The sequence below is a fragment of the Lissotriton vulgaris genome, chromosome 4_1 (assembly GCF_964263255.1).
Source record: "Lissotriton vulgaris chromosome 4_1, aLisVul1.2, whole genome shotgun sequence".
NCBI classification, from domain to species: Eukaryota; Metazoa; Chordata; class Amphibia; order Caudata; family Salamandridae; genus Lissotriton; species Lissotriton vulgaris.
In genome coordinates this window covers 1,807,763,327-1,807,790,711 of record NC_141691.1, presented here as the reverse complement: position 1 = coordinate 1,807,790,711, position 27,385 = coordinate 1,807,763,327, and the positions used below count along the sequence as shown (strand labels likewise).

At 44.3% G+C, this 27,385-nt stretch overlaps 1 protein-coding gene across 4 annotated transcripts in view; it reads left to right on the top strand.

The window, feature by feature from the left end:
* SYBU (syntabulin) overlaps window positions 1–25,728 on the top strand; it is a 167,724-nt gene extending 141,996 nt beyond the window's left edge. For 3 of the 4 annotated variants that reach the window (XM_086966132.1, XM_086966129.1, XM_086966133.1), the window contains 3 exons: window positions 286–492; window positions 7,798–7,947; window positions 23,794–25,728. In XM_086966132.1, coding sequence (XP_086822258.1) covers window positions 286–492; window positions 7,798–7,947; window positions 23,794–24,952 — 1,516 coding nt within the window. In that variant the 3' untranslated portion in view covers window positions 24,953–25,728. The remainder of the gene's footprint in view (window positions 1–285; window positions 493–7,797; window positions 7,948–23,793) is intronic. The other variant, XM_086966130.1, reaches the window with a different exon arrangement.
* Window positions 25,729–27,385: the final 1,657 nt, after the last annotated feature.

The window sequence follows — 27,385 nt, the reverse complement described above, 5'->3', positions numbered from 1 at the left end:
GAATAGAGAAAAAAAAAACTAAAAGCCTTTCTGAAGCATGAGGCGGCTTTTCAGCCAATAAAAGCTAGCGGTTTCACGCTGCAAACGATGGGCCATTCGAATATTGCATTTCTGAACATTGCAGCCACTATATACAGCAGCGATTGTTTTTCAAAATGCATTTATTCGATGCTTTAGAACGTGTTGTCTCCAGTGCTTTGTCATGCACCCATTTTTACAAAAGAATGCACCCGCATTAGTGTTCATTGAGTAACTGTTGATGACTTGTTTTCGTTTATCTCTTAGCCGCAGTTGTCATGGAAGGGGCACAGCGAGTTGTTCAGCTCACAAGGCAGGAACCAGTCCACCTGTGTCACGTGATAAGGACCTTCTGTCCATGCTGGGAAGGAATCCCGTCAGCCCTGTCAACAACCATGAAGGCTATGGAGCGTCATCGGCGAGCAGCAGCAACTCCGGATCCTACAAAGGAAGTGAAACCAGCCCAACTTTGAGGTGAGTTTGTCTTAAAGTTCTCTCTTCCTCCGTTGTGCAGATGCCGCAGCTAATGTTTTGACTTTCTGGAGAGTGGATTGGATGCCTGTTCGTACCAGTGGTTGGTAGTGGACTTCGAGACAAGTGTCCACTCTGTGGTAGTAGGACTGCCGCTATGCTCAAGTTAGAGCTAATGGTCATTGAGAAAGGACCACTGTCAAAGCTCTGCTGGAAGAAGTGTCTGATTGCTACTGCCCTACAAGCCTGGTGCATGTATGTATGTATGTATGTATGTATGTATGTATGGACAAGAGTGAAAGTCCTACTTTTCTGAGACCTGCTACCCTTCATGAGATTGCCTCCTCTTTTGGAGATCAACCAGACATCTGCATGCATTTTGGAATTCCAGTTTCAACAGATAGCACTAGAATAATTTGTGTCCAATCTCTAGTACTTCCTTTAACACTGCTATCCTGACTATTTGCTCTACAAGACAGGAATGGCCTAGATAGCTGGGCTTTGTTTTGTGGGTTTTTTTTGGCTAGTATTAGTAGGTGTAGGTTTCAAAAGGGGAAAATGCATTATTTTAACGACTTTGCTTATATTTTGAGCAATTCATGGCTGCTTTGTGCATTAGATTTCTTCTGGAGGTGTACAGAGGACCTCCCAGCTTAACAGTCCCCTCTTCAGCACAGGCTTCCCTTTCATTGCACTTGTGAAATCCACAAAGCGCTTATCAATCACACCAGGGTGTAATCGATTGGCCAGTGTGGAAGGGGCTCATGGCCTTCAGTAAGAAGGCTGCCCTACTTCAGAAAAAAAGTAGGTTTCAGGCATTATATAGAGCGCAGGTAGTTTACTAAAGCAAAGTGCTGGCTTAATCACAATGAGGAAGACTGTTTTAATGATCAAGAGGCATGAACAGCTGCGCATCAGCTCTGAGGGCCAATACATTAAAAGTGCCGATACCAGCTTCAGGCTTCACTGAGAAAAACATTATTTTGGTGTCAAATCTTTCAAAAAAATGCGTCCCGGCCAGAGACTGACATCTGCTTCCTCCTGTCTCCGCATGGCTTCAATCCCGTTGTTTTTGGTGGGATATTGTTGTATAGACACTGTCAAAAGTTTTTTGAGTCTTCATAAGGCAGACCAAATTTAGAGCAGAGCTCCAGACCACGTCAAAGGACAAAGAACAAAGGATCGGACATCAATGTGCAGGGGTGGATCTTATATATGAATTTGTTCTCTCACTTTTGGGTGACCACAGAGCATATAACACCACCTACTGGTGCACAGAAGCATTGCTGGAAGAATTCTCTGCCTCCAGTCTAACAATTAGGGCAAGTGTTGTTGGCTTCCTGGGTTATGGTCAGTCCCTCAGCTAGGACTTTAGTCGTCACTCCTGGTTACAGCAGCTCTAACTCATGGTGATCTTGACAATACTGATAAACAGCTTGTGGGATTCATGCTCCCACTTTTATAGTCCGTATGCAGACATAGATTTCATTTAGTGTCTGGTTCTTTGAAATTCATGTTGAAAGTTGACTCATTTTCTGTGTCCTCTACCATGTCCTATCCTCGGTCAAAGGGACAGTCTGCCACAGCTGGAGAGGCTCCAGTTTTGATTAACTCTCAACACAGGAGTAACTGGGGATCACACCTAGGTGTCGGCCTTCATGGAAATATGACTTACAAAAGTTCAGAGGTGTAAAGCATCCCCTCTATCATGATTCCCGGGTCCCAAATTGCCATCCTAATCAGACCCACCATCTCACTTCACAATGAGCCTAGGCCTCAATGACCATTAACCCTTCCTGAAATCAGAGACCCTTGATGTACGCAGCATATGTTCTGCTCCCCTTCCTCCAGTGCATGTTTCCACCTCAGCCCTTAGGAATGTTAACATTCTATATCTCCTGTCTGGAGTTCAGTCTTCTCCTCCTACTAGCCTTTGTAGGCTCATGTTCCAAAATGGAACCCGCTGGACTCCCTGTTATGTACCTTGCAGAACCAAACAAATGTCACAGCACCACACGCAACTATCCGTCACTATGTTGGTCAAGGGTGACGTAAGTACACAGCAACAGAACTTTACATGACTAGGCTGATGGACACCACACCAGTGACAAGGGCTAAAATGGCCTGTTCACACTCCTGATTTTTACTAAACACCAAACTGGTAGGTCACGCGTCTTAGAGTGTGCATCGCACAACAGTATATGAATGCATCTTTATAAGAAGTCTAGCATCGGATGTTTTGTCATCACCATGCTCGTGTCACTTAACTCCTTGTCAGGGCTATAGCCTTCTGCCACTATGGGAGTAGAACTAGGGGCACCCAAAGACCGCATTACTGTTCGACCGGACTAGGTCATGGCACACACGCATGGTCCATGTTTGCCCATGAACAAAAATCAGTGCAAGGGATCCTGATGCTTACGCATCTCTGGCACTCTCGACAGGGGAGCATGTCTGTTACCATGCAGGGGATGTTTCTGTCCCAACATGGTGTGTACAAAATGAGGTTGAGATCAGACCAATTAGAAAAATAGGTTAAGATGATGAAGGTAGTGGAAGCATGTAGTTGGGGTAGAACTATACTGAACGTAGTCCAGTGTTTGCATATTTATGTTGCAGTCATTTACATTTTGAAATGGAGTAGACTACCAACTGACACAGTGCCATAATGAAGTCCTACCTGCTCTCTTCATCTGGTCTCCTGGTGAAGAGAAAAAATCAAATTAAATTCTGATATAAAGTGAACTGGAAACCCCCGCAGAGAGCAGGTTTCTAGCTCGTGTTTGGAGAAGCCCCATCTATCAGGAGTTTTGCAGCCTCCCCAGGACATGTGCAAAAGTTGAAAGCCTTAATTTGTTTTTGTGGGAGGGTGGGCTCGAACAGTTGCAACCTCTAAACTCCTGCCGTAGTTGACCAGGTGGTGGTGGGCTCAAAGACCGTGCCCCACTCCAGACCCCACCCCCTTTAAGCACTCCACACCTCTCCCCTGCATAGGAAAATTATTTTCAGGGTTGGCAAAGTCTGTGTTGGAAAGTTGATTACTGGTATGGGTAAGTATGCACCTACAAATAGTAATAAGGCCACTAGCATGGTATAGGGTCCAGTAAAGGTCTCAGTGGTCAGCTAACAAGGGTTGAGCAAGGGGCCAATGTACTAACAGTCAGGCCTAACATAAGAGTCAGTGTAAAGCATTTAAAACACCAATACATCACAGAAGTAAAACTCAACACAAAATAACAATCCCACACCAATTTAGAACAAGCATTTTCAATTCAACAGGTCTCTTGTTTTTGAGAGTTAGACCTATTGGTGTTGTAAATGTCAGTCTTTTACCTATGTGTTTTGGTTTGGAGAGTAGTAGATGTATAAACAGAGAAGCCGCTGCAGCACTGTCTAGCGGTCTAAGAATGGTGAATTACCACTTGGAATTGACACAGCTGCAGCACTGCCTAGAGGACTTAAAATGGGGGACTTACTGATGAGACCAGAGAAGCAGCAAGCAGCACTGTCTAAAGGACTAAAAATGGGGAATTATCACTGGAAACAGAGACACAGCTGCAGCACTGCCTAGACGACTTAAAATGTGGGAATTACTGATGGGATCAGAGAAGTGGCTAGCAGCACTGCCTACAGGACTTAAAAGTGGGAATTACCAGCGGGACAAGAGTAGCAGCTTGCAGCACTGTTTGGAATACTTGGAATGAAAAATTACTCTTGGGACCCGAGTAGCAGCTAGCGGCACTGCCTAGAGGATGTAGAATGAGGAATTACTGGTGGGACCAGAGTAGCAGCTAGCTAACACACACACAGCTGCAGCACTGCCTATAGGACTTAAAATGTGGGAATTACCAACGGGCCTAGAGAAGCAGCTAGCAGCACTGTCTAGAAGACTTAGAATGAGGAATTACAGACGAGACCAGAGTAGCAACTAGCAGCACTGCAAAAAGGACTTTGAAAGAGAAGTACCTCTGGGATGGGGAGGCAGCGAACAGCATGTCTAGAGGACTTAGAATGAGGCTGCCCACAAGGAAATCAGTTGACAAACTGTCAGAGAAAACCCAATTATAACGGACTTGTACAGTCATACATGTAAATTCCTTGCTGTCCTTGGGTTTGGTGTTTCTTTTTTTCAGGAAAGGAACAGTCAAATTTTACTGTGGCTGCCATTTAATTTAAAAAAAGCAATCACCATGGTGTACTGCAATGACGGGCGGGGGTGCTAGAGAGGAAGCAACAGATGGGCAGAGATGCCCAACAAAAAGGAACAAGAAGCAGCAGCGCAGGAACGACAAAAGTAATGTCAGGAAGAGGTGCGAGCCAGGAAGCAGCAGATGTCCGGCAAAGAGGAACAAGCGGTGAAGTCCTCTTGGAGAGAACCAGGCATTCAAGGGCGGGACAGATGTACCCTATTGACTAACCAGACCAAAGGAATTTCGAAAGGCAGGCCAAATAACCAACCAAATGTGGTGGGCGTGTTTAAAGCCCTTATACTGAATACAGCATGTCTTGCAGACTGCCATGCAATTTTTAGGCTGACATAAAAATATTTCCTATTTTTAGGAACAGGCACCAAAAAGACAAAAATCCAGTGTAGGGAACCAGAGAGATGAATTTTTAAAGATTACCCAGTTTATGTTGCTTAAACACATATATCATCACTCTGGGACATTTGGTCACGTTTGACAGGGACAAAGTTACCTTCACGCTTAGAAACTTTTCTGGAGCTTTTTTTTCAAGCGTAGCTCAATTCGCCAGCATGCTAGATTCTTAGAGGGTTCTCTGGCTTGACTTTCTGCTAGTCCCAGGTCAAATCCTGGTGATCTGGAGTTCCGGAGCTTTTAGCAGGACGAACCAGAAATTCTGGCCGGATCGCGGCTGAAGGTAGTCAGCTTGACTTTCGACATTCGGTCGGTCATCTCATGGAGCTTTTTCACATAAGTTCTCCAGACGTCCGGAGGTGCTTCCTGAAGGTCTCCTTGTAGGTTTAAAAGTGTCCAGATGGTCTCTGAGATGTCTGGGCTGCAATTCCCACAGTTCGTCTGGCCGAATCTTTAATAATCCACTGGATGGGTACTCTTGGAGATGATGCAGGTGGGCTATGTTAACCTCTAGCATGCAGAGAGTCCACTCCTTAATCCTTCTTGAAGAAAGGCACCGCCCCCAGAGCTTTAGTACGAGATTGTGCTGTAGGTGCAGTCATTCAGAGTTCTGGTCTTTGGGTGCAAATCTAGATTCCAGCAGGGCAGTCCTTCTTTTCCTTGTTGTTTCAGGCAGCAGGTCTGAGAAACTATGCAGCTCTCACACACTTATTCAGTGTTCCGGGGCGACAAGCATCGGTCACCTCTGTCCAATGAAATACTGGGTGCCACCCAAAGGTATGACAACTTCCTCTAAAGTGTGGCATCTTCTTGTCCCACAAAGCACTGTACTTCCAAAATCTAACCTGGATGATTTCTCTGCAGAGGAGTAAGAGCTGGCTTAACCAACCCACAGTGTGGCTCATTTCCATTATATCTCCTCCCAGGGCACAAATTGTAAAAAAAGAAGTGAGTGGATGCTGTCACCGGAAGTGACGTCACGGCAGGAAGTGACGTCACGAAAGGTGCCAAGCTCCTCGTCCCAGAGAGGCGAAAGAGTGAAGTCCAGATGTTTGGCAGGGGGGCCGGCGTCCGCCCAGTAAAATAAGTGGGGGGACGCGGTCCACCCGCGTGGTACCCCGACTCGAGCCATGTCTCCTCTCCATGACTTCTGTAAACTCCTGTCTTAAGTCTGCCATTGGGCTGGGGCAGAGGATGTGGGGTTAGGTATGTATGGCATTCCTTACTGATCTGCTCTCTTTGAGCTCAGTTTGATTTACCCAGCCCCCTCTCTAGGACAAAACCTCCACAGCTGTAGAGCTCTGGCCATTCGTGCCAGATCACATATCACCCAATCAAAGCAGAGTGGTTAAGCCTGTTAAGACTGACCAATTGGCAGAGACGACCAGAAGGCTAGATTTTGGCTAGCTAACTTCTCTTCTGTATTATAGGATAAATTCAACTGTGGCAAATTGTTGCATTTATCAACCCCAATCTTTTGAGTCCTTGAATACTGAACTCCTTTCCTAGCAATGGTTCTACCTAAATAAAATATTGCAATGTTAGCCTATGGAGCGAAGTATCCACAATGGGGTAAAAATAAAATGTGCAGTTTCTTCATCCGGGCATATAAAACAATTTATCAGGTCACTGTTTAGTTACATGCCCCCCAACACTGGGACACCTGGGGTGGTACCAAATATTTAAAAAGGTAAATAATTCCTTCTGCCCATACCACAAAAGTAGAGTTTGCACCCAATTTACTTTTAAAGGGGGTCTGCAAATCAAGGCTGCCTTTAAAATGATATCCGGCGCACAGCAGCGTGCACATGCAACTGCAGGAACCTTACTGGGCCTCTAAACCTCCATGCTCTATTATATACTAGGGACTTCTAGGTGAATTGCACCCCCTGGCCCTATTTTCTACTAGGGACTTTTAAGGTCTGTAACTGTAACTGTACCGTATTTCATGCATCTTTTTAAATATTGCACTGGGCCTGCTTAGTAGAGCCCAGGCACAGCCAGAGTTAGGTACCACTAGTGTCATTCAGCAAAAAATTGGGATGAACCGAGCAAAAGGCTGACTTTCTAACAGTCTGATGCAGTCCATTAAAGAAGTTTGTTCTGATGGACCATATTTTAGGTCAAGTGTCAAAACTGGGATTAAAAAAATCCTGGACCTGGTTAGCAAATTAGATTTATGGCCCTGGATTGAGCCAGTGCACCTACAGCAGACTAGGCTCCTTCACCTGCTGCGGATTTGTAAAAAAAGCAAAAAAACACCGGCGCGTGAGCAATGTATTGCTGAATGGGCCTCAAGTGCCAGCACCACTTTCTGCTAAACAGAAACGCGTGAAACACCACCACAAACTACTCTCGGCCGTTTGCACAGGAGCACTCGTCCTCCGGTCTCTGGTTTAAGGTTCAGCAACTCTGGGTACCATTCACATATCATGCCTTGCATGCAGGGAGCTTGCACTTATTAATGTTTCAGAATACAAATTGCTGTTGGCTGCGGTGTGAAGACAGAGGCGTAACTTTGGCCTTGGTTCACGTGCCAAAAAGCTTGCAATATACTGTCGCGTGTGGAAATTGGTCTCTCTCTGGCAGAAAGTCATTTGGTAGATTAGACTGATCTTGACCGGTCACGCGTCTTAGAGTAAGCATCGCTCAACAGTAAATGAATGCATCTTTATAAGAAGTCTAGCCATCTGATGTTTTCTCATTACAGACGCACCGCCAGGTACAGCTCGTGTGGCGACAACCACGGCATTAAACCACCCAACCCCGAGCAGTATTTGACACCCCTGCAGCAGAAAGAGGTGGCGATACGGCATCTGAAGACCAAGCTGAAGGAGTCTGAGAGCAGGCTTCACGAAAGGTAACTTTTACCATCCATGCTACAGAGGGATGACCACTATGGGTGTTCTAGCAAATGTTTCCATGTCCAGTGTATTTCTCATGGTTTTATTTGATATGCCAACATGGTGTCCACGACTAGCCCATCGAATCCAATTTCTAATATGGAGTCTACAGTCCAGTCAGTGGTTGGTGTCATTGGTTGGTATCACTGTGTTTAGGCACTTGTCTTTCATGCTTTCCTGTTTTTTTTTTTTAAAACGGGAGTACCATGAGGACTATGTCCAGAAATGAAATGCTACCCCTGTCACTGGTTATCAAGTCTGCCTGTGTAGTCATTCTGTTGCAAAGGAGCACTGAGAACTGAGTCAAAGCACTTCGTATGGCATAATACAGGCCCTATACGTTTAATCTGAAATGACTCTCATGCATATTGAGGTGACCATACAAAAGCGTTCGGGTTCAGGTGAAAGTGCCTATATTACAGCTAAGGCAGAGGAGCGCCGCCCCACAGTAAAAATAAAAGAACACTGTTATTTATTTATTTTTCACTACTGGCTCTGGAGAGACTGGGCAAGGCTGGGCTGCCCACAGAGCAGGGGGCGGAGTGGTGGTCACTTTCTAAGTGAGCATGAATGTCTGGCTGGCTGTCTGTCTTTGGCAGACCAAACAGTCATGCGTCCTTGGCTTTTCTCCACCTGGCTGTATTGCACAGCCCGGGTGGAAAACATGCACAGCCTCCCACTCCCTGCCTGAGTGCAATCATAACACTGAATCATGCTGGTGACAGCAGTGTTGTGATAGTGGATGTTCAGTCACTAATAGACTGCCAACAAGCATGCTTGAAACAGGCAAAGCTTTAACCCGGGGTCCGTCAAGCTGAATGAGGGACTGGTTATTGTCCTAATTACATATAAAGTACCAGTGCTTGCATTGGGTAAAATTATGTGAATCTCCAATTAATGTTAGAAAACAGTAAACTTTCTGAGGACAGGTGGACGTGAAAAAGTTTGGGTTTGGACAAGAGAACAAGAGTTGTTTAAGCACTGTGACCTGGTGAAGAGCGTCAACTTTCGCAGACAGATCTAAAAGAACCAGCAGTGCACCATCAGCCATACTTCCTCTGATGCATCCTGTATGATGTTGGGTGTTGAGAGGGGCTGAAACCCACTGCACAACATTCCTCTAAACTATGAATATTGCATAGATGAGCGCACTGTGTTTAACCGCTTTAAGGGCTATTGCCAAACCAAGAGAAGAGTGTTGATTTATAGGGCAGTCTGCCAGCTACCCATGGAGGTACTTGTTTCCAAAACCTAGCAGGACTGGGGGTTTCAGGATAAGCCAGATAAAAAGCAAGTAGGAGTGATTAGTGAGCTGGTCCAGAGGAAGCTAGTAACATTCTGAGAAAAAACGTAACTAAATCCTAAGGCTTCTTGCCTCATACTGTTTCACATTTTAGAGATTCTCTTTATACCATGGACACCAGGGGTTAACGAGCTGAAAGCACCTGACATAGTACACAGATTTATTTTTACAAGTTTCATTAATACTTGGTGAAAAATGGGGGTTTTCATGTATCCGATCTTCAAGTTTAAAAAAAAAAAATAATGTAGATTGTTCACAAAGTCAAAAGGACACAACGTGCAGGCTACCATCTTTCAGCAGCTTTAACTTCAACTTCCAGATCAGAGAGAGGGAACTTAAACAATGGAGATGCAGTATCTGGTGGCCTTTTGAGTTTACATTTAATGGGAAGAAATCCAAGCTGCAAAATAAATCGCCGCTAATGGCTCAGGTGGCATATGATGGATCATCAAGAGGCAGAACCCATTGTTCGGTACTTCTTGAAAAAATGCTTTATTGATGTCACCAGGATGTTGGAACGCAGGAACTATGGCAAGTAAAAGCAAAAATAGACTACACACGTGGCAAGCACACCATGGAGCACGGGTGATCACTGTGAGCAAAACACAGATGCTGCATGTGGCAGTGAAATGAGTGACCCCGGGCACATGTTCTTGAAGCTCAAGCGAATGTAAATGAAGAATCATAACGTGTGCATTGTTGACCAAATAACTATACATTAAAAAAAATATCACCCACCAGTTGTAAAGAAAATGCTGAGAGGGAGCGATACGAGCCTAAATCTGAACAATAAGATGATTTAATAGTCACTATAGATGTGGAAGAAAATTTAACTCTGGCCAATAGTAATGTATGCCAATTTTGCCTCCTCAAGGGGTAACTCTGGCTGGGTGCAAAAATCAAAATAAATGCCTAGAGGGATGGCTTCTAGAATTGCAGGGGTGGAAACGTGTTTGGCTAGGTTTCAATGGTATAGTGTACTGTTTTCAAATGATCACAGATCAAGTTCCATTGCATGCACACTGATGGAACAGTCATTTACATAATGGTTGGTGTTACTTGATTGAGGGAGGAGTAAATCTCCGTCCAACATGAGACACTTGTAGCAGTAGATAAAGTGACTAACTAGCCACATTTCGTATCCACAGAGCAACTCCTCGAGCATGATGGTGAACTGTAGGACTGTATGAAGCTCCAAGATTGAATTATGGTCAAACATAAATGGGCAGGGTCATGGGATCTTGGTTTGGACGAGCAGGACTGTGGAGGCGCTGCCTCCTAGATTAAGAGGAAGACTGGAAGGTCAAATGAGCTCCACCATGTACAGCCATCATTGGAAGTAGAATCATTTAGCAAAATAATTGGGGAGGGGGAAACGAGACAAAGGGCTTAATAAAAAAAAAGATTGACAAACTACTAAAGCATAAAAATAAAAAAAGGTACGTCTCCGGGGACCATTTGGAAAAAAAAATAGCATTTTCAAAATACAGCACAGCTAATGTCAATTACTTAGAATTACAAATGAGGAAACAATCAAACTACATTTTACTAAACAATATTACATTTAGGAATATTTAACAAAGGTAAACCATAAAAACAAAGTTTCGAGTGGAAACGCTATGGAAAAAAGGAAAGAAAAGACAAAGAGAAAATGTCCAATTTTCCATCATATAACCAATAAGGGAGAGAATTCAGTTGGACAGATTAACACATTTATGACTCCACTACAAATTGCTGTCTTTCTAATGCATAAAGCTGTGTGAGACAACGCTTCCTTCCAGTTGTAAATAGGGGCCCATATCTGTCTGCAGAGTAGTTTCGCTTTCTTGCCCTTCCTTTCATATGTTCCCCTCTCAAGATTGAATACTGAGAGGAGTAGAGGAAGCCAAAGCTGGAATGTTGAGGCAGCTTGGCCAATCCAGCCTGTGGCAACACAGATTCGTAACACTGCCATGGCAAAGAAGAGAAAGACTAAGTTTGCACCTGGCTATTATCAACCCCAAGAAGTATCAAAGCTGGGGTTAACTTAAATTTAAGACCCAAGGTAGACTAAAATATCGTAATGGAAGATTCCAACATATCAATGTGAGGGCAAGAGGAAAACATATGGGCTAGATCTGCATTTAAAGAATTGCATTGTGGGCACCCAATATCTTCCATACCCCTCCCCCACCCCCCGCTCATTGTAATATCTTTGTCGGGGTATAATATAATGAAAAAACTGTTTTGTAGTGCTGGGCCTGAAACCCCCGCAGAGCATAAAACTGTCTGACCCAGTTCTAAAGACTGGATAAAGTTATCCGAATCGATGCTCAGCCTGGCTTCCCATTTTTTACCGTGCTTTTTTAAGTCATCCAATTTAGTTGCCATTAATTCACTATAAATTCCTTTAATAGTGCAGCCATTCCCGCTTCTTATTACATCAATGGCTTTACACAATACCAAATCCATTAAAACCACCCACCTTTTTGCTCAAACTGCATCTAAGTTGGAGATATTTGAAAAAATTCCTAGCGTTGATGCTAAATTTATCCTGAATATCCTTAAATTGGTAAAAACCATCTGAGCTCAATAAATCCCCGACTTTCGTGAGGCCCCGCTCAGCCCAATCAGCCATAATTTGATCCCGAACAATTTCTGGCAGCGTAGGGTTAACAAACAACTGAATATAAAAATTAATCCGCCCGAGGCCTGTCTTCTTCTTAAAGGCGGCCCAGATTTTAAAAGCTGCCTGCATAGTGTTAAATTTAGTTCTCTTAAAGTAGCAGGGCTTGCTAAATATCTAGAAACAATGTTATGCATCTACCCCCACCAGTAGCCTATATACATCTGGAATCTTAACTTCAGCAGCAGGGCCATCATATTTGCCACCAAGCATCCCGCACATATAATGGAAAGCTGCGGCCCAATAATAAAATTTAAAATCTGGGACTGCCCAAGCCCCTCTGTCTGGAGGAAACGTCATAAATCGTAAAGCCCTCCTTGTTTTGCCGTGTGCTCAGATAAATCGGTTAACCATGTTGTCCACAACGAAAAACCACGACTTAACTTCTAAGGGTATTGCCCTGAACAAATACAATATTTTTGGTAGAAATACCATTTTGATCATGTTACAACGGCCAAACAATCACAAATGCAGATTATGAAATTTGGCAAAATCTATTTTGGCCTTTTGGCCTTCCGAATCACACGGTCAATATTTGCATCCACAATTATTCAGATCTGGGGTTATAGTAATCCCAAGATATGCCGCTCAGTCTCTTTCGTGGGTCAGATCGACTAACCTCCCCATTCACTACCATCTGGGCCTTGTGTTTATTCAAAGCATATCCAGAAAATACACCGAAAGCCGAGGCTATCTCCTCGACTGCCGTTGCAGCTAAGGGGTTAGGGGTAACCAAAGCAACTTCTTCCACATATGCGAGGACCTTTGTACCTACCCTGTGATAACAATAGGCTACATTTCCTAGCAGGACTCGAATTGCCTTATTTGTGGATTTATATAAATCGCAGATAGGGGGGGTGAACAAGAACACCCCTGCCTAGTGCCTCGTTTAATCCCAAAAGCTGCAGTGTAGTTCCCATTAATTCTAAGATTATACAAACTACTGATGGCTTTAATAAACCCCTGCCCGAGATCGAACCATCTCATTGCCTCCCATAGGTAGTTCTTTTTCTGCGTTCAGAAGCAGCATGGCCATAGGGTCTCCTGAGACTTCTGCTGCGTCAAATGTTATTACCCTGCGGATATGCCGAGTGGTCCCTCTCCTCGGGATAAACCCATGTTGATACAGATGAATTACTTTCCCAATGATGGTATTTAATCTAGATGCGAGAGCTTTGGACATCATTTTTACATCAGCATTTATGAGGGTGGTTGGCAGGTACGATCCGGGTTCCTGAGATGGTTTACCCTTTTTTAAGATTATTATGTCTGCTCCTGACCAGGAGTCTGGGATCAAGTCCCCAGATTGTGCAAAGCGTATTATTTCTACCAGATATGACCCTACTTCTTCCAAAAAGATTTTATAAAATTCCGGAGGGATCTGGTCGGGTCCAGCGGCCTTACCTGAGGTAAGGTTTTTCAGAGCACAATAAATCTAGTCTTGAGGCCAGATAGCCTCAAGTTTCATACTCATGCTCGATACCTTGTAATGGTATACTATTAAGATAACCATGGATTAAGTTCTGCTGCCCCCGGGGTCCCGCATCATATAGATGTTGATAAGTATCTTTGCGCATTCATCTCTAATCTCGTTTATCTCGCTCACAGTGAATCTTTGCCCGAGTCTAGCTGCCAACATGTGACCCACCCATTCACTGAATTCATGGCAGTGTTCCCGTTTACTTAAGAAAAGCTCAGCAGCTTTTTTGGCAGCGCGATCTCCAATTCCTGCCTTAGCCCAGCAAGACTTCTTCCGTTGCTGAACCTGAATTTACAGCTGCGGCCAGCTCAATCTCGATTCTAGCAAAATTTTTATATAGCGCTTCCACCTGATGAGTCTCCCTCTTCTGTCGGAACAGGCTAAAACTAAGTTTCTCCCCTCTGAACCCAGTTTTAAAAGCATCCCATACCACCCCAGGCCTAGCATTGTATCCATCTATATCCCAATAGGTCTTAATCTATCCCTTCATATGGGAGACATAGTCCGAATCTACTGGCAGCCCTCTTTCAAAAGTCAAGTCCGCTCGACCCCCACACCATTTGTAAATACCAAAGTGAGGGCAAGGGGATTATGATCAGATAATATCCTAGGGTGTTTCTCTATCTTAGCCTGATGTACTAGAGATTGTGCCTCAAAAAAGTAGTCCAGTCTATAGACTGCCTTATGTGGGGCAGAAAAAAAGGTACTGCCAGGGTCCTGACCATTTACATGATGCCATAGATCTATAAGTTCATGATTTCTCACTATATTTGAAAGAGCCTTCATAACCTTCTTTTTACGACCCGCATATGAGTCTCCAGTGCTACCCCACAACCCACCAAGCCCATTAATATTGAAATCGCCACATATTAGTAATGGGGTGGGCCAGTTAACTAACTCATCATCTAGATACTCCAAGGCCTCTGGATCATCAGCAGTGGAGCCATACAGAGAGCGCAGAGTGAAAGACTCCCCGGCAAATACGCAATGCAATACTACCCACCTGCCCCATCTGTCTGAGAGCTTCTTTTTTACGATTATATCATACCTTCGAGTAAGAATAGCAACCCCTCTTGTCTTAGTCCCTTGTTTAGTGGCCCACAATAAACAAAACCCAAGTTGTTCTATGACTACCTCCTCTACTGCCCTCTATATGGGTCTCTTGGACACATAGTATATAAACTCTCATGGATCTCCAAATGATAGCCGCCCTTTGCCGCTTAGCCTGGTCATTCAGCCCGCAATTGTTAAGTGTTACAATTCTAAGAGTAATAGGATTCATGTACTGATTTTGGGTATCTTTTCTTAGATGTGAATTTTCCTGCATTTACTCTCCCTTGATGCCACCCTCAACACCTCTTCCTTTCAAAATAGAACTTTCCTTTATATATTTCCCAAGTCCTTTAATACCAAGTATCTTCATATGTGGTACTGTGCTGTAACCGTTCCTCCCCCACACCCCAAGCCCTCCCCTGAGCCAAACCCCCGCCACCACCTTGCCCCCCCCCCGCATCCCTCATAGGCAAATAGGTCAGTCATGACTTGTGTGGCAGCTGTTCACACAACTTGAGCTACTGCGTGCTCGCCACCCTCTATGCCCATGTATACCGTCACCAATAAAAACGCCAGTAGAGGACCCCCTATATAAAACGCATAACCATGTAAAGCAATACAAACAAAATATTGATTAGAGATCAATTGCTCATCGCCCCGCCCAAAACCTCTAACATTAACATTTGGGGTTCATCCAGCAACAACAGGCAACGTCAGATAACATCAGTTAACATCATACGACTTCCCTCCTCCCTTTAAGATCCTTTCAGTTCTGATATAAATACTTGAGCTTTGATTTCTGGAAAAAAAATGTGAACCCAACCCTTAACTATGACCTTAAGGCGGGCAGGATAAAGCAAATATGCCTCTCCACCCAACCCCTGAAAAACAGAAATCAGTTGTCGAAGCCTCCACCATGGCATGGCAAAAGTCTGGCCATGCGAAAAAAGTATGCCCTTCACAAGACCGTTTAGCATCTGGTCTTGCCATCTCTATTATGGCCTGTCAAAGCAGGAAGTTCCCGATGAAGATCAGAATTGCCCTGGGACGCTCTTCTTGCCTAGCCGAGTAATTCCTCTTCTTCTGTACAATTGGAAAATGATGGGCCTGTTGGACCTCCATGTCCCAGTTCCAGTGTGCAAGTTCCGGGAATGATCATTTTAGCAAGGATAAAACAAAGGACATCATATTTCCCCCTTCTACATTTTCGGGAATCCCAAGTAAACGAACGTTGTTTCTCTGTTGGCGAATCTCGGAATCCTCATGTTTCTAGCATCTATCCATTGCCTGCTTTTCCTGCTGCACTTTGGACTCCTGCAATTTATCTACCGCCTCCTCCAAGGCACCTGTTCTGTCCTCCACATGGGCAGCCCTTTCGGCCATTTCGGTACAAAGCTGGTTTGTTTTACAAATGGAGTCCTGGAGCTTTTTTGTTGCTTGAAGCGACTTCCTGCTTTCCGATCTGGCCTCACTCTGCATTTGTTTTAAGGTTTGGTATACCAAATCCAGTGAAGGAGGGGCGGTGTTACCAAGGAGTACTATTGAGCACCCTGCGGTCACCTGCCCGCCATTCAGACTTGTGGCCGAACAGTCCCATTCCAAAATACGTACTGTGGTAGAATCGTTTTTTGCTGGACTTGTCTTGGATCTAATTCTACGCCTCTAGGAGGTTAGCTTATTGTGAAGTGCTTTTTTTTTTTTTTTTAAATTTTTGCCAACCTTTATTGTGCATAATCAGAAGAACAAATACGGGCCTACAACCATCGGGCCGGCCACGAAACATCATCAGCACAAGTCAGGCAATACAATCCCCCCAGCAGCTGCAATAAGTCTAGCAAGCATCGAACTTTACATCAGACAGAGCCGTATCGCCGGGGGAGAGGAGGAATGAAGGTTAATTTTTTTATGTTTTTAAACGTTTTCACCAAAAGATACAGTGAAGGAAAAATAATAAGAAGATTCGAGTCCGCGCAGTGTCTTCACGCTACGGGCAGGCGACGTTACATTCTGAAAACATCAACGAAGGTTGAACACCAGGTATATCGTGGCGGTGCAAAACAGTGGTAGCAATTTACTAATGATCATGCACCCCAGCCATCGTCGCTCCAACCCTATCAACCCCAACCCAGTCCCGGAAACGAACCAGAGTCTAAAGCACAGAAATGGAAGAAAAAGGCCCATAGAACCAAGAGTACAGCAAATTACCCCACCCACCCTGCAACATTGTGGAGGCTACGGCCTGCCCCCCCCCCCACAGAGTGCCTGTCGCCCCAGAAAACCCGAAATATAGACGAAAAAGAATAAAGAAGAAATGAAAAAGGAAAAAAGACAGTAACACCTTTAATATAGGGAACTAGAGAGAAAAAATCAATCAACATTCCCAAAAAGAAAATAGCGGGGAGGAGCCCACTCGATACTAAACACCCGTATATCCCGGCCCTTCCGAGATCCACAGTTGAAACATCGGCCTTCAGTAAAGTATATTACATTGTCAAGCAGTCCCACAATGCGAGTGTAGAAAAACAGCGTACGATATGCGCCCATCAAAAAACGTTAAGCAGACCCAACCCCATCCCCTACAGCCAGCAAAATCAGTCCGCAGTGAAAAAGCAGCCTAGCCCTGGCCCGATCTCGGGCGAAGTTTCACGCCAACTACATCAGGAGAGCCCCTCCCCCCGTGCACATTAGGATAATATGGCTGCCTGTGAGAAGAAGCAGGATCCCAAAATGGCCGCCGGCCTCCAACACAAGGTCCGTTGTCCTCCACGATTAGGTCCGACAGGGCATCAATAAAGTACCGATTCGGCGGGAGGAGAAGGAAGGGCCCCCAGTCGATAGTCAACACACAGGATGAGAATTGCGCAGCAGAGTCACCCATTGAGCTCGGCGGTGCAGGCAACATGAAGCCAGGCTCAGGGGGAAGGGGAAACAATGTAGAAGTCACGGAACGTAGGGGCTGCCAGTCGCCGGGTCCGAATGAAACATCCACAAGGCTAGCTGCTGAACAGGCACCAGAAAACATTGTGTCATCGTAAGGAGGCAAGGGTAAACACTCACTCAGCTGGGGGCAAGCGCTGCGTTCGCGAGCCTCTGTAGACATCATGGCTTCCAGCTGATCACCCAGTGCTTGGAAGCCAACAACTATCTCCGAACGGAGATCACGGAGGGCAGCCAGGATAATGCCGTAGGAGAGTGCAGGCTGATGTTCTCGTAAGGCGGGTGCCGGCGCTGGTTCTCGCAGTTCAGTGTATCGCTCCGGCAGGGCTCGGCTGTCCACAGGCAGGGGTGCGGTAGCTCTCCCTAGCCGAGGGAGAACAAAGGGAATCATGGCGCCAGTAACAAAGTAGCGGAGCTGGAAGAGTGCAACAGTGGCGGATATCGCTGGGGAGCTTCAAGACCACCAGCGGCAAAGTTAGATCAGGCACATCTCCCACAAGACGTCTCTCACCCGGTTAAGCAACGGGAAGAGAGCAATCATCTGCGCTGATGTGGGTCGCCAGGCGCCGTGCATCGCTCACCTCCCCTGCAGAGCGTAGAACCACCGGCGGGTTACTCTAAAGCGGCCGTTCCGGTAGAAGCGTGGTCCGCGATGAGCTGCAGCAGCAGTGCGGCGGCGATTGCCGCGGATGGGAAGGCGCCTTCGCTGAGTCATCCGCGCTGTCCAATCGAACCGACCACATACAGGCATCCAGGCGCCGCCGACGAGCGGCCATGTAGGCGAGGGTCCGGGGCGGGAGACCTGCAATCAGTTTCTCCGACACTCAGTAGCGCCGGAAAGTCGGAAGAGGGACGGTGCACTCAGCTCGTCCTCGCACTCATTTCACTGCCGAATTCAGCCAGGAAGAGTCTCAGGATAAAGTTGCGGAGCTCAAGGGCCGGCGGAGCCGGGCGACTACACGTCCGCTCCGGTCGCCATCTTGGCTCCTCCCCCGTGAAGTGCTTTTTGCACAGCAGAAGATTCTCCCACGTCCATATGGTCTGATTTACTGAGATCACTGAGAACCGGTGAATCGGTCATCAAGTGAAAAAAATTTATCCGCCTCAGGTGAGCCGTGCATAGTCCTCGCCGAAAGCTGCGATGTACGACTAAATTTGCTGTCAAGAGTGGTATCAGTAGGTGGGGCATGATGACCAGCCTCGGAAACGGCAGGGTTAATTTCCCCATTGCTATTTATTACTTTAATCTCAGCCCAGTTCTTATCTTGGTCCCCCTTTGACTGTAACAGAACAGTTAAGCCGCCGTCTCGGATGTGACCCCGTAGTAACTATCAATTTATTATGTTTCAATAGAGGGTTTTCCGATTGCAAAGATACAGGTAGCTCTGCTGAGTTTGCTGTATCTTTTTTGTCTTTTGGACCTGCAGAGTTTACCAAGAGTGTTTCAGTCTGCTGAACTGAAGGCAGGTCCGGATCCACCTGTGGACCCTGCTCCGGTCCAGGATGTACTGGCAGACGTGTTCCCAAGCCAGAGTGAGCAAGCTCTCCTTTCTCTACAGCTCTTGAGCCAACCGATCCGACCAAATTCTTTAATTAATTTTTTTATTCAAAGCGGCAGGGGCGGCCGATAAAGACATGGAGAAAGCCTCCACCACTGTTGACTGCCGCAGCGACTCCCTCCGTGACTGCCGCTGCCGTGTCCCTCCTGCTACGGCCATATCCTTTGAAGCACCATCCATCTTCTTTGCCAAGCTGCCCATCCGACCTAGATTTGGTCCACGCACAGGTTTGGAACCGGTGTCAGGTTCTCCTCGTGCCCCCCCCCCTGAGCCCACAGATGTTCATTGGGTCTTTTTGCGCCCCTTTCACCACCTTTTCCGGTTTAGGGGGCATAATCTGCTTTGCACGGTGCACCAGAGGCACACCGAAGGGACCAGTTGAGCAGATGTTGCCTACAAGAAAATCATCAAATGTATATTCTGCAACAAAACTAAATGGGGTATTGTGTGCTTCAGTGCGATGGAAGATCCTCTTATTCGACTTTGTAAATTAATCAAAGAAGTCTTACTGAGCAAGTTTTATTGGAGATCCAGGAGAGGCAAATTTGAGATGCAGTGATGAGGTATTAGCCGCAAAATCTAAGCTGATTTCTGCATGAAGCATAGTTTATCAGGGGACACAAATCCACCTAGAAGTTGCCAGTTCTTCATTCCCTCCAAGTAGACCACATCCAAAGAGTGCAGGTTTTTCTTCATCCTCTTATATAACTAAAATATAAGCAGATCTTAGTTGGAGGAAATGAGTGTTGGATACATACTATGGGTAAAACTTGGTGCTAATCTTTGCTAATGTGGTCAATTTGTAAGGAGTTAGCAGCAAACTAAGAAGGTACCTTAATGAAGAGCCCTGGATGACGGTCCCAGAGACCGCTAAAATGGCAACTAAGGCACAGACCCCTACCCCCCCCCCCCCCCCCCCCCCACAACCCTCCACACAATTGTGTAGTACAGATAATGCTATATTCTTTTAGATGTTCGATCAGCAGGATTCTTGTTGGCCCAATATGATAAGATTGTGGTGGTTTGAAGATTTTATGATGCAAGGAGATATGGAGGCTGACTCACTAGACAGGTTCATTAACTTGGGAAGTGAATGAGAGCTTGGACTCAAATGGGTCCCCTACATCCCTTATCTGTGACATTATTTCAATTAGATTTCAGTTAAAAAGGCAGTGCAATTGTATTTATTCATATGGTTTGCCTGAGATTTAATTGCAGTGATGTGTGTGGAAGAATGTCTGTCTATCGGGACAATTTGTGTGCACCAATCTTGTTGTAGCGGCAGGTTGCAGTGCAACATTGCATGAGGAAACTAGCAATAGCAGAATAGTGTCACAGATAAGATTGCAGTTTGCAGATACAAACCAGTAGTACTTTTGTATTGCACCTAGTTTCTATTCTTGCAAGAAATGACCAGGTTTTTATTTCCCTTCTAAATTGTAGATGCTGACTGTAAGAAATTGGATTGTTGGTTGACTGCGGTGTGAGCCTTGGTCAAGTAACAACCACTATGATTATTGGGGCGAGGAACACGCCAACCCTTTATCAACCTGTGCTCAACCCTCTAGTAGCTTGGCACAGAGCAGTCCGGCTTAACCTGGCAGCAATATATGAAGTGATTGTGCAACACTTCAAACAGTAATAAAGTGGAAACACCATACAAAAAGGATCCTGTACCAAGTTGGCAAAAATAGTGACTTTTAATAAATTAAACGAGACCAAAACTCCACAAACAATGAGTAGAAGCCGAGATCTGCAATTGTTAAAAAAAAAATTGAGAAAATAGTGGCAAAAGTACAAAGCGCCAACTATTGATATCTGGTTGTGCAGATATGGGCAAGGTCACAAGTGTAGGCTCACCACGATGGAGTGTGGGCTAGCTACATGGACTCAGTTCGGCCCACTGCACAAAGTAACTTAAATCCAGGTTTGAGGAGTATTGCGAAGGTCCTAATCTAAGATGTTGTGCAGGTGAGGCGAGGTTGCGAGGTGAGGTCCTGTGTCATTGTTGAGGATCCTGTAGATGAGGGCTTGTGAGGCCAAGTCTGGTGTTGAGGATGTGCCGTGCAGTTGGGGCAATGCATAGGTTCCAAGAAGCTGCTATGCAGAGTCCATTGATGAGGTATAGAGGGCCTGCACTGAGGATGCATGGCTTAGAGGTGTTTGGGGGCAGCAAGGGTAATGTGGGTCTTTGCGACGAGGTCGATCCATGCAACAGAGGCATCAGTTCTGCTCATGGATGTTTCATGCAACAGAGACTGGCAGAGCACCTCAAGCCCATGTCCAAGGGTTCAAGACTGGGGGTGGCATCACTTGGTAGGATAGACTCACGGATGGCAGATTCCAGGTGCTGGGATCGAGGTTGTTGGAGCCTTCTGTCCCTAAGGCTCAAGTCAGGAGATTAGCCAACTAGCCCTTGGGGTGACTCTAGGATACTGAGTTCAACAGATGCAGGTCTAGTCCTTCTCACACAGGCAGAAGAGCAGCCGTCCAGCATAGTGGCAGTCCTTTCAGCAGCACATCAGTCTTTCCTGGCAGAGTATCCACAGGTCCATAATTGTACTGAAGAGCTGGTGTCTGATGTCCAATACTCGGTTAGGCTTTTGAACTGAGTGAAGCTTCTAGAGGTTTAACTTTGTAATCCCCATGCATCCTGACTTCCCTGTATTGGCTCCAAACTAAAAGAGGTATGAAGCACTTCATGTGGTGGCACGGCCAACACGGATTATTTATTTTCTTTGGCAGGGTGTTCACGAGTATGCAAGCCTATTAAAAGAATAATTTCACATCCTATCATTTGTTTTAAATGGGAGGGGGTGACAATACATCCCTGAAAGACTGGAGTGCCTGCTCCAGTTTAGCACTGGTCTAGCTACAGCTTACTGGATCTGATGTACTTTGCGAAGTATGTGGCTTTTAAGCCAAATTTAAAAGCCACTGGCACGGTAGCGGCTTGGAATGATTAGGGTCTTGATGTAAGGTCCCCGTGGTAGTGTCCAATGTAGGGGTATGTCCTGTGTGGGATTCTCATGATGGTCACTTTTTAATCACTTGATTAACCTGTGGGTGGAGTGTGAGGTTGGGGTCCTTTATCACATCTAGGGTCTTTACTATGGAAGAGGTGGTTGGGGCCGTTTCAGTTTATTCAGGACTGGTTGTTGTCAGGGTCCTATCTTTTTTTCACGCTGCACATGTGAAAATCTGTTCTGAATCAGCTGAGCTTCCGTTGGTTGTGTAGTATCCGAGTGGCAATAGCCCATAGGGATTTGAGTCCTACGTGCCACAATAGCGCAGAGGTCATCACTTTCTGCCGTAAGTGCTCCCCCACACACGTGTGTGTGTGTGTGTGTGTGTGTATGAAAATATATATCCATTACAAACACAAGTGTTGAGAATCAGAAGTACCCTAAGGGTGGATTCTGATGAGTGTTCTTCCTACTGTCACCGATGGTATTCAGGCAGTTCAATAGCCTGATAATTGTAAAGTACCCTGTGCACCAGCATTAATTGCACTTTGTCTATATCATAATGACACGTAAGAGGAGTTGATACATCCGATGCAATTGTATAGATAAAGGATTCTACATAAACGCTGTTTAGAATCTAGAACAGTGTAAAGAATGGACCGACCATTTGGTGACAGACGGTAGGAGCTTTGTTCCTTTTATCTGTGACTGGTATAGGAGATGTAAGGCAAACTTCTCCTATAACTACAGAAAAGGCCACCCCTCTGATGAGATGAGTGGGTCTGTAACCCCTAAAAATGAGGATGAATGAATATACCACTGTATTTTCACTTTGTTTCCGCACATGTGTTGTGTGTATTCACGTGTGCAACACAAACGTTTCACTGTTTACAGAGTAATACATGGACAGCCTACACTATCTTTTTACTTCTCAGAGGGCCAATTACCTGATGGTGGGATCGCGGGCATTGTGTTCTTCCTAGTCAATAATCCGGTTTTTCGCAGTGAAGAACAGAGCATGTGTCTTCTAATGTCCCATTGCCTGTCGTCTATTCATAGACTACGGTCTGAAAGAAATGTGTGAATAATAGCAAACTGCAACAATAGTTTAGTGGTCAGTCACTGTGGCCTTATGTTATCCAGTGATATAAAGTAAGTTACTTACATCACTCTTAAAATAGCATGAATAATTGTTTTCAAACTGTTTGCGAACTTGGTGACTGCACTTTTCACTAGAAAACGTACTTCATTACGCAGATACTTTTTTTCTTTTATAGAATCATTTCTAGTCCTTTCTTGGCACTAAGGTTGGTAAGACGTTTTAAAACGTAAAATACTGTAATAGGATGCTACCACAGCATTACAAAATTGTAGTAAAACAAGGTGACACTTTCTATCAACAACATATATAAATATTAAATAGATGGCCATCAAAAGTGCACTGACTTTCGAAAATATTGTTTTTTTACCTTCTAAGACTTTGAACCACAGAAGAGTAACCCAGGACCACGGTTAACATTTGCAATATTTGTTAAAATAGAACGTTATGGCTTTGGTATCTTTAAGTGATTTTATTTAATATAATCATAGAAATTAACATGCACTTTATTTTGAATTTGAAAAACATAAATTTTTCATATTTGATAGATCTATTGGGACACTTACGACTAGTTTGTAAAGACGCTATTTGTGTTTCATTTAAACGTTGCTATTTTTCTCCAAAAATTCTGACTAATGTACATTTATGTTACTGTAACTAAATTTAGAAACCACGATATATTCCAGTAAACCAGATCAGTGTGTCTGGATAAAGATCGCTGACTAAACCATGTTTTTACAGTGTCTGTTCTTACCACAGGGAGACTGAAATAGAAGATCTGAAATCCCAATTGGCTCGGATGAGAGAAGACTGGATTGAGGAAGAATGCCACAGAGTGGAAGCACAGCTTGCTTTAAAGGAAGCTAGGAAGGAGATCAAGCAGCTAAAGCAGTTTATCGAAACGATGAAAAACAGCTTGGAAGAGAAGGATAAAGGCATTCAAAAGTATTTCATAGACATCAACATTCAGAACAAGAAGCTGGAGTCTTTGTTGCACAACATGGAGTTGGCCCAGAACGGGTCTGTGGAAGAGGAGCAAGGTCTTGAGTATTTATGTGATTCACCAGGCAAGTCATTAACCGAAAGCACAATGTATGGGAAAATGGCTGATGAAGAAGACCAAGCAGTAGAGGAAATGGCAGACAGCGGGCTCCTGCTCAATGATGATATGGCAAACAAAACTGATTTACTTGATGATGTTTTGATAGCGCCATCAAGTGAACTCGAGAAGTACACTGTACGGGATTCCAGTGCTGTGCATGCCAGATCAGCACGTAAGCCTCTTGTGAAGATTACCAATGACCAAATGTCCTGTGTGGTGGCGGAGAACCCCATATTGATGGAACAAGCCATCCAAACAGATGTGGTACCATATAGCCTTGATGTGGAAAAGCTTGTTCTCAAAATCTTCAAATCTCATTATAACAACCCTATTAGTGCGTCATCCGCTCTGTGGGTATCCGGTGGCTTTCATGTTGAATGCGTCACTGAATCCACACCCGCATTAATGCTAGATTTAACTCCAAATGATCCAAACTCTGCCATTCTTTTATCCCCCATCGAGTCCCCTTCTAATAAAATGAGTTCAGTATATAATGCCAACCGTGCTATGAAGGAACTGGACTTTGAGGTCCCCCCAGAAAGTGAAACTGAGAGCGAACTGAGTTCCCCATCGGTGAGTGTGATGAAAAAGTATTGGAGCGATAGTTTTTGGGTGGATGTGTTGGCCTTAGCTGTACCCATCATACCTACAGTAATGTGGGCTTGCAGGCAACAGAGGGGAGCAACTGATCCCCTCTATACTATGGGCACTTTGCTCCGTGGCTGCTGTCTGGTGGGTTTGCATTCCCATCGGCGCACTCCATTTAATCTTGGGATTAGAATCCCACATCTCCCTTAGTGGGTGGGACACCCTACTTTTTTCCAAATGTTCCTTTCATGACGGAGACTAAAGAGCACTTAGAGCTATTGTAAACAATCAAGTTAATCTTGTATTCTTTGCACCAAAATAATTTATTTGCACTACAGGATGTTTTGTTGACCAGCACTCTGCACTCTAGAACCATAGTCAGATATTACTAAGTAATAATATGAACTTGCATAAACCAAATGCACCCAATATAAAATATGTATAAACGCACGGTAGTCTGAATGGTGCATATTGGAATATCTGTTAAGCACACCTAGACTATTTGCAATGTTCAAATGTTCCTGAAGCGGCTAGCAGTATGTACAGCACGTTCAATGTGCAAATGCTTAGCTTTTTGTGTGTTTCAATGTGCAATTTCCCTTTCCCTTGGCAAGCCATGGCCTAGTAACCAAGGATGCATTATTGTAGTTTAGGGAGTGTTGTGTGTCTATGTAATATTTTTGATTCTGGAATATTTTAAATAATGTGTACTTAACTACTGTTGTGCATAAAGTGATGTAGTTTTAAGGATTCAATGTTTTTGTTGCTGGACAGTAATTTATTGGACGTGGGAGGGGTCAGTGATGAACAATGGGTGTACATTCCATCGCTGTCAGTGTATTTGTAAAAGCAATTTAAATTATTAATTTCCATTTATTAACTTATTTTATTTAAGTGTATAAACTTTATTAAAGCATGTTGACACCCTGATTTGTCCTAAGTGATTTATAAAGCTTTACTAAATGAAAATAAAAATCCCAGTCTGATTCACTTTGTTCTTTTATTTCCTATAGTTTGTAACATGGGTGGGTTTGTTTATTCAGCAATACCTGATGTTTGTTACTGTGGTACGCTACTTGTTTTTCTCCTTTCCTGGACTGCATGTTCTGAATTTCAGTTTATGAAATCCAACAGTAATCCTGTTGCTAGTAAATTTTGTTTGCCACATCATTTTAATCATAAATATACCCATATGGATTTCTTTGGATACGATGATATTGAAAATTATGCAACATTATTGTCTTTATTAATACCTATATTTTTTTAGGTTTATTGTGACCGTTCTCTTGGAACCTCAGTCACTTTTCAGTAACGATGATCTTGATCTGGAGTATAAACATGCACTTACCAAGGCAATTGGTTTGGCTTTCGTATATTTAATATTTATAAAAAATAAAGTACCTACAAAAACCATGCATACAAGTGCACAAAAACCACTTGACCGGGAGCAACGTGCACATATACACTCGGCCACATAGTCGAGCCAGCATGTTGGAACGTGAAAGATCAGTTGTCTACATATTTTTCATAAAAACTACTTCAGGTGAATGAATGGCTGTGGGTGGGTGGGCGTAGATAACAATATGAATGGTCGAGCAAATGCTATGAATTCCATAGTGCATATTGGATTGCTGATGGTGGATGGGTTGAATGCGTGTGTGTAGGTTGGATAGGCTCTTGTGTGGTTACCTGATTTTGAGGTTGAATAAATGAAGGTGGCTAGATGGATTTTGATGTGTGCAAGGGTTTGGGTTACTGATTGAATGAATTGGTGTGGATGGATTACTGTAGAGGGCGATGGATTGGGGACTGATCCCTCCTTTTAATATGATCCCGGTTTATAAAATTATTTTCCTTCTTCAATTCGCACACTCATGAGCACCCTGAGCCCATTCTCCTATGCAAGGATCAGGCATACCTTGTGAGACATTAACTTTGTTTGCAGAAGACCAATGCTGGTGAAATGAACCTAAAAAAGCAACATGACTTTCAGTTAATTCCATATAGAAACCTCACGAGCTTCAAGAACAGATCTTCTTTTTTAATTTGGATAACAGTTGAAAGTAAAAGTGCATTTACAAGTCTCTGCAGTACTCTTAAATTCCCTGTAACAAGAATGTTCTTACAAATAAAATGGTTACCCCCTGAAGCTGAGTTTTTTTGGTTCCAGTACATTTTGAACTCCAGTCTTCTTTTAGTTCTAAATGTACACCCAATTGAATCATACTGCAAACATAATGAGCGAAATTGTGAAGAGAGGGCTTTGCAGCTGTCAATTTCAATTATTTGTTGGTAAGCTAGTCTTTCATTGACTAGAACAATTGATTGCATTTATTATATGAAAGTCAAGCACTGGCAAAATCCATGTTTTATCGATGTGGACGCAACATTTGACCATAGACCACACCTATGTGTGCATGTGAAGAGCAACACATCTATTGACACCCAGGTTTACATACCTCCACTTCTCTCGTCTGGCACCAGATCAGTCCACACAGACTGACTGATATACAAGTATCCAAGCACATATGTAGAGGCTCAGAAAACACAATCCTCCTACAGCTACATTCCAACAAAGCAGAGCTCGCCTGCAAACAGACAGAAAATAATCGAATGGAGTCAGATGGATGATGGAGAGAGACC